Here is a 14253-nt window from a genome sequence, read left to right on the forward strand (position 1 = left end):
CCTGTTCTTTTCCTCCTTACCCCAGGTGAAATGCTTCTTTTTTTTCTTTTTTTTTTCTGGTTCAGGAGTGGCTTGGTTTTAGGAATGTGAAAGCTGTAGCCCTTTTCTTGAAGCTGTCTGAGCGTGATGACCCTTGATGCGCTGACTCTGGCTTCAGTCCACTCCTTGTGAAGCTCTCCGAAGTTCTTGAATCTGCTTTTCTTGACAAACTTCCTAATGCTGTGGTCATCTCTGTTGCTTGTGCACCTTTTTCCTACCCCCCTTTTCCTTCCAGTCAACTTTCTATAAATATATTTCACTACAGCACTCTGTGAACAGCCAGCCCTTTCAGCAATGACCTTCTGTGGCTTCCCCTCCTTGTGAAGGATGTTGATGATTGTCTTTTGAAATTCTGTCAAGTAGTATTTCCCATAATTGTGGTTGCATGTTCTGAACTAGCCCAGGAGGTACCCAGTATTTATACTCAAAATTAATAAAACCAATCAACCTCAAAATGGAATATTCATATTTGAAAACTGAAAATTTGAAAAACTGAATTTTTTATTTTCCTAAGCTGTAAGTAGTAACCAACAGAATTAAAACAAAAAACTCTTGAAATATTTCTGGTTGTGTGCAATGAAACTAGAATATACAAAAGTTTACTTTTTGAATTAAATTACAAAAAATAAAGAACTTTTCCTTTTTTAAGTAGTCAAGGATGAATTTTGTTTGAGCAAAATGATATGCACTGTGCTGCCAACAACATTACAATGAGTCAAGCAATATCGAATGTCAGTATTCTCTTCCACCATCTTCTGAATTGCTGAATATTGTGAATTTAGTTTTGTTGGGTTTAGTATAATGCTACCTTTATACTCAAAAACATCTATAGAGGATGCATTACATATGTATTACCTTATTAAAATTGAAATGAGTGACCATTTTAGAGGTTTCACACACAGGCCTCTGTTAGGGCTAATACAGGGTTGTTTATGATCAAAGTTATACAACTCCAATTTAAGTTACTTTTGGGCAGGGGCGTCGGACTGGGGGGGTAAAGGGTACCGAGTACCCAGGGCCCGAGGCAGGGGAGGGGTCCTTAAAAGTCAGTTTTCTATACATACATTTACATGCACTAACATTTGTATAGCATCTATGTACAAATAAAAAAGTTATAGTTCCTGTGCAAAACTAAACTTGTAGTTAGGCACTGGTTTGGTATAACAAAGTCATTTTCATTCTGTGCAGGGCCCCACCACCCCTCTCGAATCAATGTAAATGGTACGACCTGCAGTTCAGGTGCTTCAGCTGCGGACCAGCGGTGTATCAGTTAATGAGACAGGAGCATAGACAGTAAAATAAGACAGGAGCTGGAGTTAGCCGTGATATGAACTAGGAAGACAGGGGAAGAGTCATGTCTTTCCTTAAGAAAGGAAAATCAGGGGCTCAAAAACGAAAAGAAACGAAGATTAAAGAGAGAAAGGCAAATGAGGGCAAGCAGTTGCTCACTCAGTTTTTTGAAAAGAAAGGTGAGCTCCGAATGCATAATCGAGCATTGACATTGTTTTAACATAAATAACTACTCTTGGAGGAGTTCTCCCCAGAGTCAGAAGTTTACATGAAAACACTGTATATTTCCCTCCATTGTCAAAATCTAACACCCGCGAAAACACAGATCGTTAGCGCCTATCTCCAATAGTATGTTCCTGCACAACCGGAGGCTGCAGATTCAGGACCGCAGATCTGGGCCGCAGTTCTAGGACCCTAGTTTTTCCTGACAGCGCCACCTACCGTACTGGCCAATATAGCGATGGCTGCAGTTTCAGGAACGCAGTTCTAGTATCCTGTTTAGGGATGGGCATGATTAATCGACGATCGATAATTGATCGTTAAGATTTTCCTCGATCATGTTAATTTGTTATCGATTAATCTAAAGCATTTTTTTAATCTAATGCAGGTTGCGTTGCGTAGTGCGAGTCTTCAAGCAATTAAATGAATTTCACTGTGTGGCAGCAATTAAATATTTTACCACCATGGGGCAATATTTGACACCCTACTCGGTTATCTGTGATCTTCCGTTTTGATTTCAAAGAATAATCATGAAGATGTCACGGCGAAGTGTGGCGTGGGACCATTTTGATTTAAAAAGCGAACTAGTTAACTGCAAACATTGCGATGCCGTGTTTAAGTACAACACGGCCACGACTCAAATGATGTACCTATGCATCCCGGCAAATTTTCATGAGGCTTTAACCCTTTCGAGTCGATAACGCATATATGCGTTTTGAGTCATTTTCTCCTGATAACCCCTGATAAATTACACTCTCAGTTTTAATCGTACAGATAAGAGCAATACATCAATCGAATCTGTAAAGGGTCTAGTTTTTTTTGGATACAGACATAATAACAAAAAACCTTTGTGCACTTATAAAATAAAGATAACAAACAAGGTGCGCTGTCTACAGTCTTTGTCTCCGCTGATCGTCATGTACAAACATTTCATTAAAATGAACCGTAACTCCGTGAATACTCAACGAAGAGACATGAGAGAGATATCTATAGAAAGCCTGGAATGTCTACTTTTAAACTAAACAAGTGCTAAACAAATATTCTGAGATAAAGTAATCCATATGAAAACAACGCAATGTCTGTTTTTCATATCTTCCTTCATTATATTTAATGTGACCACGCCCCCGCGCTGAACGCGCTAATCAGATTCAAACTGAAGCGCGCGGCTTGAATACGCCCACACAGAAGAAAAGGCAGCGAGACTGTTCTTCAAGTTTTTATTTTATTTTACTGTTTGCTTCGCGATGAGAGGACTAAGACATAATTCACCCCAAAAAGATGTGATGTGGTTGATGATTTGAGAAATGGATTTCCTCAGAAAAAAGAATGAAGCACTTTATTCAGACTCAAAACGCATATATGCGTTAATCGACTCGAAAGGGTTAAGAACGCCTGCTAGCAGCTGCAGGTTCCGCTGCTTTAGAGCACTGCATATGCACGCGGATATATGTTCGGTTTGCCTGAACGTAGTTTAACTGTCTGCCACAAGTTGATCTTGTAATAAAGGTCTCACCGAGGAAAAACACGCTGTATTTTTGTATTCATTGCATTTTTTTATTATAAAAATTAAATAATTAATTATATTATAAAAATATTAATGATTAATCGATAGTCGATCGTTAATTCTCCCGACGATCGACTAAGAAAATTTAATCGAATGCCCATCCCTAATCCTGTTGGTTTAGTTTGCAGTCACGTTACTTTGTATATAGCATCAATATATTAATCTCAGTAGCATGTTTTTAAATGTGATTTTTGATTCAAAATGCAGCAGAGTTAAATTACTAAGTGTGCTTTGAGTCACAATTTTAAATTTAAACATGAATTTAAACAAAATATAAATGAAATATAAATTTTGTAAAATTTATGTATATCAATGTTAAAACAATTGTAAAAAATGAAGAACCTTAAAAGTCTTGAATTGTCTCTTGAATTATACAGTATATTGATTCACTTCCTTAAGGTGAATTAGCTCATTATCAGGTAAGTTAAAGTTGGAATCAGCATATGGAGTCACTAAATTACTGCCAATATTTTAAAAGTTGTTGAGAGGCAAGACAAGACACAAGAATGATTCAAGAATGTTTATTTATATACATATATACATATTACATTACACACCTTCTCATTCAAAGAGTTTTCTTTATTTTCATTACTATGAAAATTGTAGAGTCACACTGAAGGCATCAAGGGCTGTTTGAGCAAGAAGGAGAGTGATGGGGTGCTGCTCCAGATGACCTGGCCTCCACAGTCACCGGAACTGAACCCAGTCGAGATGGTTTAGGGGTGAGCTGGACCGCAGACAGAAGGCAAAAGGGCCAACAAGTGCTAAGCATCTCTCGGGGAACTCCTTCAAGACTGTTGGAAGACCATTTCAGGTGACTACCTCTTGAAGCTCATCAAGAGAATGCCAAGAGTGTGCAAAGCAGTAATCAAAGCAAAAGGTGGCTACTTTAAAGAACCTAGAATATGACATATTTTCAGTTTTTTCATACTTTTTTGTTATGTATATAATTCCATATATAATTCCACATGTGTTAATTCATTGTTTTGATGCCTTCAGTGTGAATCTACAATTTTCATAATCATGAAAATAAAGAAAACTCTTTGAATGAGAAGGTGTGTCCAAACTCTTAGTCTGTACAGTATATACATGTCATTTTTGTGACAACATCACAACAGCACCAAAGTGAACCCCTTTTCCATCAGTCGCTGCATGGATAGAATGGCTGTAGGCTTCAACTCTAGAGAAAGAGAGAGCGAGAGACAGAGAGAGATAAATAAGAAACATCTGTTTAACATATTCAACTGGAATATATATATATATATATATATATATATATATATATATATATATATATATATATATATATATATATATATATATGAAAAGTGAAAGTCCTTGCAGCATGTGGTGCATCTCTTCAATTCGGGCAGGGATTTCCCTTTTTGATTGTTATATGTATCTTGGAAAAGTGAGAGTGTAGTTGTTAGAATATTTTGAGATCATGAAAATATCCCTAGTACCTTTTTTAATCATCTGTCCTACAATGAGCCTAATCGAATCCATAAAATCACTTCATATTGGCCATGCAAAACATGACAGAAACTAACACATGATAGCAATGTATAACTGTATAGACCTGCAGATTAGGCCAAATTGTAACAAACTATTAAAATTGCCAAATGCCTCATTTATCATTGCAAAACAATGCCAAAACAACAGGCTAACACATACTGCAACTAGGCAGTCAGTGCAGTTTAATTATGAAATATATTTTATACCTAAATATGGTAAAACAACGACTATTAAGCTAGTATTCACACTAATACATTAAGCTGCAGGTAAATCTTACAAACCTTACAACAACCATGCTCTTGTCATCTGATAAGTTCAATTAATGTGCAGGCTAGATTCACTTATGATACTTCGTCATTAAAACACAATTATAATTTATGAAATCATAGCCACGAATTAACGTCGTAGTAATTAATAAAACTAGCTCACAAATTCTTAATTTGGTGGGAATTAATTATTAATTCATAGGTAGCAGTTCTCACTATGTAAACTTTGCACCGTTTAAACTTTATAAAATAAAACTTAATTAAATATCGATACTCACCGTCTGGTTGCTGTCCACGTCGTCCATCTTTAATTAGTGTTGATTCAGTACAGTAGGTGGCGCTGTCACAAAAATACTAGGGTCCTAAAGCTGCGGTCACAGAATTGCGGTCCTGTAACTGTAGCCTCCGGTTGTGCAGGAATACCCTTCTCCCTATTTTACCACATTGTTATGAAAATTAGCTCGCGCACGCTCAGGATTGTTATCAGTTTAATCCACATCTTAATGATTGAAAATTACTTATTTTAAAACGTAAAGACTGAATGTCTAGTTTGGTGGTTAGTGTACCCTGTGATTCTATAGTCTGCATTTATTTTAAACAGACAAATAATCAGCAATTAACTTGTACTTAGCCTACACTTTAAAAAAGGTATTATGACAATAAAGGATATTTTAGCAACCATTTGAAGCCATATATTTCAGTTTCAGACCCTGCAGCAGCAGGCCCCTCATCATGGCCAGGTGAAAGCAGTGACAGTGAGGTGGATGTGACAGTGAGACAAGGTGAGCTTTTAGCGGAATTGCCTGTTTTAACACTTAGTAATTAGTAATTAAGTATTAAGAGGTAATAAGCAAAATGGGTACATTGTTATTGTACACATTTAAACTTTAAAGGGGCAGTTCACCCAAAAATGAAAATTCTGTCATCATTTACTCTTCCTCAAGTTGTTCCAAACCTGTATGGTTTCCTTTCTCCTGCTAAACACAAAAGAAGATAATTTAAAGAAGGTTGGCAATTAAACAGTTGCTGGTCCTCATTGACTTCCATAGTATTTTTTTTCCTACTATGGAAGTCAATGGGGTCCATCAGTCGTTTGGTTACCGACTTTCTTCAAAATATCCCACCCATTGGTATCACTATGGTATTTGGTACGGGGGCCCAGCAAGATGGTTTGTACCTAGGGCCCAAAATTTGCTACGCCCCTGCTTTTGGGTGCAATAACTTTTAACATCGAATGTAAAGTCTGTGTTTTAGGAAAAAAACAGGTACTGAGTAGGAGTTACATGACATAGGCTGAATTGTTTACATCTCTGGTTCACCCCAAACAATGATAAAACCTTACAGTATTCTCACAAAATCATGTATTTCATAAGTATGTAATCATGTCAGTGCAATATAGACAAGTCCAATGGATTCATAGACCCAGAAAACATGGGGTTAGACACTAAGATTACTTGACTAAGTCAAATAATGAAGGAGTTAGGATAGTTTATGGGCTCCCTGCCTCTCTTGGACACCATATTGAAAATTACACCTGTCTAGTGGTCAAACTTTGGTAAACTTTTAGTATGTTATTAAGGACACCTAATACTACAAAAAAAGCTGAGAAACCTTTTGTTAGAATTTTTTTAGGGTTAGGTGTTTTATTTTCATATATGCAGCCGCCTATAATATAACATTTAATACAATTATAATTAAGTGCATTTTAATGCACTTGACTGTTTTGCTTAATTTTTAAATGATAATATTTTATTCTGTTTTGACTTGCCATTTCAAAGACGGCTACATTTTAACAATACACTTCATTAAAATATATGTGATCATTTAACCATTAACATGCAATATTGTATTAAATTTTATCTTGCTTATCATGGGTCATAATATGCTGCCAGATCTTAGCCTGATTTGGGCCACATATTATCACCTGACTGATCTGGGCCACACTCCTACTATCAACAATCGGACCTCATGTTGTTTGCCGGATCACCGCCGTGCCGTCATTGCCACACATGGCCCAGCTCTGGCTGAAAGAGTACATGCCATTGCCGACATTAGGCCAGCAGTGCCACCTTGAGACCACATTTGGGCCAAGTCCGTTTGCTATGTGGGTAGATGCCTAAATGCATCGAGTTGCTGCCATGTGATTGGCTGATTATCAGTTTGTTTTACCAAGCAATTTGACGGGTGAGTGTATATAGTCCTTATTCAGATTCATATTCATTTTTATAACTTGTTATTTCAGCTGGTGTCCAGTGTCAACAGTTTATGTAATAAAATTAAATAAAATTAAAATGACACTAAAATAAATAAATGAATATAATCACAACTATACGTAATATATCCACCATCCTGTAGCCTGATGAAACCAATAGTATCCATCTGCAGACCCGCAGCACAGCCGTTTTAGAACCGCCGTTTCAGAACCGCTGTTTCAGAACCGGAAGTGAGGGGCGGAGCTATTAACACCTTGAAATGGCGGAGAGCACGGTGAGTACTTTTGCTGTCATATGGTGAATAATTTTCATTAGTTTTCACAAGTTTTTATTAGGTGTTTATATTTAATTTGTGATTGGCTTCATTGTCTTATTGAATCTTCAATTTGTTGTCGTTTTTAAGGTGTAGAAGTTTTCTGCGGATGTTTTGATTAATCTCGTGTTGTAAATGGGCCTTGCATATGAATAGTTTGTTCTCGTTTCACCTGTTGTATGCATTGTTTGTGAAATAATGTTACCGTATAGTTTAGCTATTTTAATCCCATTTGTCGTGCTTTCATCTCTTATAGAGACATATAACTATTCAGAATGGTGACGCATTACCTGAGCTGCAGCAGTGCAACAAGTGTTGCAGCAATTATCACTGCCCTTTTTGCGCGGCCAGCGTGTTTAAGCCAGCCAAACTGGTCAAATTAAAAACCCATCTTCAAAGCCACTTTAACAAGGCAGTAGTCTGTGGAGGTATCTTGATTTGTTTAATATGTACTTACAATATATTATTGTGTAATAGGTTACCAATTTACTTATTAATTTATTTTAGGCTATACTATACACAGATGTGGACTAGGATGTAGACCAGCTCTACATCACCACTGTCCATACTGTGAAACAACAATTTTAAAGAGAGGTGATTTTGAAAAACATGTACAGGTTTGCAAAAAAACCCCACCTCCAACTTCAGCCACAATTCCATCTCCAACCACTGCAGCATTGACCACACCAGCTGTGAGAGGGACACCATCTTCAACCACTGCAGTGCTGACCACACCAGCTGTGAGAGGGAAACCATCTCCTACCACTGCAGTTCTGACCACACCATCTCCAACCACTGCAGTGCCAACTACACCAGCAGTCTTCTCAGGAAGGGTTTGTGTAAGGCCTGTGATCAGAAAAAGATGCCCAGTTTGCAATATCCTCATTAATAAAAGAAACCTAAAAAAGCACATTGACCGCAAACACACAGAAGAGCCAATACAGGACATTAATGCCACATCCCATCTTGAGAGCCAGTGCATCGATAGGACAAATGGCATATTTACAGTTCTTAAAGTTACAAAGGGTCACAGTGTTCCTCTTCATATTCAGGTCAAGACATGGGGAGAACATCATAAGGTCATTTGTGAATCACATGAATGTCAGGTCAGTATGGAAGTTGCACAGAGAAGTGGCCTGTCATCATACCAGTGCAAACACATCCGCTCTGTAAATTACTGTGCATCCTCTGCAGAACCAGTCTCCCTGAAAGAAGAGATTTTATCCGAGATGGTGAAAGCAAAGTGGTTTAGTAATGAAAAGAAGAAGATTTGCCTTACTCGGCAGCAGCATGCTAACAGCAGTCACATACCACTCTCTGTTCAAACCTCGATCGGCACCCCTGAAACAAAGAAGTTCATTTCAGTATTTGAACCCAGTGTCTCCTATTACAGCAGGTTGGGGCGTGTAATGGTTGTATATGACTCAAAATTAAACACATGGCATTGTCCCTGTGCCATATTGAGGCGCTCATGTGTGCACAAATATATTGCAAAATGGCACCTTTTTCAGACACAACGCGACTTGTTTCGAACAGTCTTCAGCAGAGAAGAATCACCACGCAAAGAACCATATGCACAGTCTGAGAAGGATTTCAGAGAAGACAATCCTGTTTATCCTCCAAAACATCAAGGGTTAAATAATATGGTATGTTACATTCTTCAGCACAAGAAGATTCCTGTTGATCTACCAGATGATGTGCGGGTACCATCACCAGACAAAGATTACCCAAAAATCCTTTGTCCAGATGAATGTGTCTGTCAGATTTGTCCAGGTGTTGTTCCCCTCAGTGAACCCATCCTAATTACGAAGAAGGCTAAAATACTCACAAACTGGTCCATAATTGAAGGTATGATTTGGTGTTATTTAATTGTATATGTGGTATTCAGCTAAATTGTCCTCTGATGTGTTACTTGTTTACATTTTTAGATGTTGCCATTTACTGTAAGCAGTGCCCACTATGTGGAATGTTCTACCGTTATCAGGAGTGGAAAGACCACCTACATAACTTTGATGACCACAACATCCTTGCAATACCCTTATGCCTAACCTTGAGAAGCCTTCTTCAGGTAAGTTTTAACTGAAATCTGTGGTGTATGTGTTTATGTATGTTACTCAAAACTTGTATGTTACTTCCAGGTGCATACATCGGTGAGCAGAGCAGTAAATTATTTGGAAGATTTGACAGGTTTGAAGTTTCCGGCACCAGACACGGTTCTTCATGCCTACTTGCATTTTGAGGCCCTTGTGGAACATGAGTACAGATACTCATGTATTACCTGTGGTGACCATCCCCCAGTGGTGATAATGGATCTACACAAAAAGGGTGTTTTCCATTTTTCTGGTATGTTTATTATAATCATGTTCACTTCCATGTTTGTTTAATTAATTAATTAATTAATTCATTCATTCATTTTACATGTTTTTTCCACACAGTGTAATACAGATTTTTTTTTTCAGCAAGTGACACAGAGGAACCTCCTGAAAACTTCCGAGGGGACGTCAATATAGAAACATTCTGGGAGGCACTATCCAAAGAAATGATATGTCGTGGATTTGTTGCAAGTATGTGGAAAAGGATTTTTTATGCACTAAAGCACTACAGCTCATTATGTTTTTAATTCTGCTGTTATAGGTGGTGCACAAAATCCATTTGCAGTTAAACCTACGTATCACTTCTGGGCTCCTTGGATTGGCAAGAGGACACGTCGTTCAGACAATGTGCTAAACACAGAGTTTGAAAAAGTTCATTCTTCAAAGTCTGCCTCAGAGACTGCAGAAATTACGGTGACAGAGGAGAGGCTGAAAGAAGAACTTCAAAAGCAGAAGGTTTGTTTGTAATGTATTTTTTTTCTGGAATGAATACTACTATTTTTTATATATATATATATATATATATATATATATATATATATATATATATATATATATATAACACACACACACACTATATTAAATAATATACTTTTGTAGGTTATTGTTATTCGGAAACTATGCAAAGAATGTGGTCTGGACTCCACTGGCTCTCGGAGTGACCTCCTCCTCAGATTGTCCAATGAAATGAAATCGAGGCAAACATATGATAAAATCTTTGAAAAAATCTGGGGTGCCTCTGGTGAGCTTATCTAACTTTTGATAATACAATTAATATATTGGCAGTACATGGATGTTCAAAACTTTTATTTTATTTATTTTTTCCTTTTAAATTGTTTGGGTTTTTTTTCCCCTTTTTTTTTCTTTCCTATATTAGGAGGCTGGGGAGTCATCATGTGCCCATGTGGTGTAGTTTACAGTTTAAAATGCAATCTTCGAGCAGAAAGCCCTCGAGATTTTGTTGATCTTCTGTTCTCATGGAAGCACATGCCGAACATTATCATTTATGACTTTGCACGCGGTTTAGCAACACATGCCAATCTCAGGGCACCAGAAAGCATTCCTATTCATCCACATGAGGGACGCTTGGCAGAACCCACTCAAGAAAACATTACACTTGCCAGATCTGGAAATCTGAAAGTGTCCTTGCCTTGGCTGGAGGAAAAAAAGAGTGCAAGTGATCCTCAAGGACACCCACTGACAGGATCTTCTGATCATTACATATTATCTGACCGTTTTCACGAGAACAATACCAAAGACAGTAGAGATGTTCTGAGGAAGATCACTATAGTGCCTCAACTAGCTGGAAAAATAAATAGCCAGGTTGCAGAGCAACTGTTCTCAAAGATGAGAAAAAATAACTACTTCTTGAACATGTCTCAGCCATCAACACACCTCTTTCAAATGAGGACCATAATTCACCACTATAACGAAAACAAGAACAACAAAGTGAGGACTAGATTAATGAAGACATTTGGATCAAAGTTGGTGATGAATATGCATGGACAGGCTGTGCTGGGTAAGTTAAAATACCTTTATATTAAATACCTTTTTTTTTTTTTAAGTGTAAATGCATAAGCCAACAAAAGAAATATGTTTGTGTCTAACTTGTTGCTTGTTTTGTATTGTTAAAGAAAATTCGGACATCTCTATAGACGAGCTAGTCCCCACAGACATTGAGATGGAGCATGTTACCCCGACATCAATGACGGTCCCAACCAGTAGTAAGTGTAAACCTGTATAAGTTTTAATATATCATAAAGCTGTAATGCATAAAGTTGTTGTATGTAATTTTCAAATTTTTATTATTACAGCAGAAACTGAAATGGTGTGTAATTATAAATGCCTGTCTGCCAGTAGAGATTGTTGGGATTGTGTGCCAACTCATAGGCAATCAGTAATGGTATGTGAAAGGTATTTGGTTTTATTTGATGTTGCAATGGCAAACCAAAAATGGTTTTTTAATCATTTTTTTCTTCTCTCTAAGCTTGAATGGGCTTTGGGGACAGGCGACCAAGATGAGACAATTGCTGAAGTTGGAAACGTGGTTCTGAAAAGAAAAGATTTCTGGACTCTCGGTCTCAATGAGCAGTTGGAGGCAACAGTAAGTTGATACAAAGTAACATACAATAATATTAAGAAATGACTGTGACTCTTTACAATTTTCTTTTTAAAAAATTCAGATTGCAAACAGCTGTCTTGAAGTAATTACTTTGTTCTCTATGGAACGAGTAAGTATTTGTATAAAGCTGCAAATAACCTGAGACATAGTTGTCTAGCTTGTTTATAGTCTTACATAAGTACGTTATGTTGTAGGGATTGGATGTGTGGACAGCTAATGCATATGTTGTGGTGACCTGGTTGCCTCCAAATAATCTGGACCCATCCTTGTCATTTCCAGTGAGGCCACAACGTTACATACCATTTACAGCAGTGACCAATTTTATTTTAACCATCTGAATGTTTTTTTTTGTTTTTATATATATGTATTGTTTACAGGATAACATTGCACTAAAAGACTGCATTATCTTCCCTGCTTGGAAGCCAGGACACTGGATGTTGTGTGTATGTCATTTGTGATCTAGCTATTTAACTTTCAAAAAAATTAACTGTCAAAATTTTTTTACTGTGTTTGTCTTATCACAATTCAGAAATACAATTTCATGATTTGGAAGAACTAACATTTTTTTGCAGGTCATGAAGCCAAAAGATAGACACATGTTCTTCCTAGATTCAACCAATCCATATGGGTTGGGTGATGGGAGATATATGAAAGCTTTCAGGTTGCAAAAATAAAATAGTGAAAATGTTCAAGGTTCTAAGTTCAGGCTTGCTGTTCAAGGTTCGCTGTTCAATGTTTGTGTTCAAGTTTTGCTGTGTTCTGTGCAAGAGTTTAATAAGCTTGCTTAATGGTTACTTGCATGATGTTCTGTCTTTGCATGGTGTGACAGTTTTTACAAGAAAGACCCAAATACTGTTGACTGCTATGGTTTCAGAGCATCAAACTGTATGTAATTTTGCATATTAGCAAATATGTTTATTATGTGTATTTTTGTTGCAGCAAGATGACAGCCAAAATTGCACCTGGAACATGGATGCTAATAAAAAACAAGGTTGGTTATAGGAAGTATGCTAAAGTTGGGATAGTGGGAAGTGTCAAACATTGTAAAAGGTTTTTTTTTTTATATTTTATTATTTTATTTTTTTAGGATATCCCCCAACAGATTGGTGGTGTGGACTGTGGAGTCTTCATGTTGATGGTATTGTTTTATTTATAACTAAATAATTACACCATAATTGGTTTATTTATGAGGAACAAGGCAGGTTTTTTATTATTGTTTTGCATTTACAGAGAGAGAGTGTGTGTGTGTGTGTGTGTGTGTGTATAATTTGTTTTCTTTTTTTTTATTCCAGTATGCTCTACATCTTGCCTTGGGAGCACCCTTTGATTTTACATTTGTAAGTAATTATAAAGGTAAATGTGTTTAACTGATGTTGTTGTAGCTGTTAATATTTTAATATTTCAGTTATTTTTTTTCCTTTTTCTTCCAGTGTGACATGCCAAAGATTCGGAGATGGTGGACTCTAATTCTTTTAGAGAACTTTGGGGTTTTCTCTGAAAGGTAAATACTGGACATTTCCTCCAGCCCACCATTACATTTGCACCCCCTTCTGATCATTTTTAAATGAACCAAAATATGTATATTACAGTGCAGATACCCTTCAAGAGGCTCTTCCACACAGAGAACCAGCTGAGCTTAGCAGCAGTGAGGTATGTCTCAGATATAAAGCCCATATATACACACATATGTACAGTTGAAGTGGATCAAAACCTTTCATCAAAGTTGTATTAAAATCAAAACAATAACCATTCTTGTCTTAGGACAACTTACTGATTAAGAGTGGAAGAGCCTCTTTTCCTCACCATGACTGAGGAGGAAAAGGAAAAGGCCCTCAATGATCTCAGTGAAAGCACAGACTCTTCGAGGGAGCCCTTTACGTTTCTTTTTCAGTTCAGGGATGACATGGAATTAGTTATACAAGAATGTCATGACAAAATGGGCCTAAAACTGAACTTTTCATTTGATACATTTTAATTTAAATTAATTCCATATGGTCATGACAATGTGTGAATTGTTTGTTTTGTAAATTGTCATTTTCATTTTATACAAAATTGTCATGGCAAATTGTTTAGCAAGTTTATTCCATAAACTTTAATTATCTAGTTTTTGATTTGTTTCTTTTAAAATTTTGTGTGTTTGAAGATTTTTACAGCAATGTTTTAATTTTTTTGTAGTGAAATGCACGATACACATGTTCTTTGCTTTGAAGTATATTTTTTTATGTTGTGATTAAAGTATATTTCATATAAAATGCCTTAAGTTTCAATTAATTTTTATTATAAAATAGCTCACGTAATGCAATTAAATGAATAAGTATATACAATTATATTAAACAATTT

At 36.6% G+C, this 14253-nt stretch overlaps 1 protein-coding gene across 2 annotated transcripts; it reads left to right on the forward strand.

The window, feature by feature from the left end:
* The first annotated feature begins 6676 nt into the window (after positions 1-6676).
* Positions 6677-14090, forward strand: LOC113067004 (uncharacterized). 2 transcript variants are annotated; one of them, XM_026239179.1, is made up of 22 exons: positions 6677-7077; positions 7249-7380; positions 7676-7847; positions 7927-9267; positions 9348-9487; positions 9558-9762; positions 9879-9983; positions 10054-10247; positions 10392-10533; positions 10669-11310; positions 11426-11515; positions 11606-11694; positions 11779-11895; positions 11975-12022; positions 12108-12191; positions 12291-12356; positions 12853-12904; positions 13001-13051; positions 13206-13250; positions 13344-13414; positions 13503-13563; positions 13675-14090. In XM_026239179.1, exons 2-19 carry the CDS (start codon positions 7366-7368, stop codon positions 13238-13240), a joined length of 3588 nt encoding a protein of 1195 aa, XP_026094964.1. In that variant the 5' UTR covers positions 6677-7077; positions 7249-7365; the 3' UTR covers positions 13241-13250; positions 13344-13414; positions 13503-13563; positions 13675-14090. The 2 variants fall into 2 exon arrangements, with proteins under 2 accessions (XP_026094964.1, XP_026094965.1); XM_026239180.1 differs by lacking the exons at positions 11975-12022; positions 12108-12191; positions 12291-12356 and having other exon boundaries at positions 6677-7380.
* Positions 14091-14253: the final 163 nt, after the last annotated feature.

The sequence above is a fragment of the Carassius auratus genome, chromosome 50, assembly GCF_003368295.1.
Source record: "Carassius auratus strain Wakin chromosome 50, ASM336829v1, whole genome shotgun sequence".
Taxonomy (NCBI): Eukaryota; Metazoa; Chordata; class Actinopteri; order Cypriniformes; family Cyprinidae; genus Carassius; species Carassius auratus.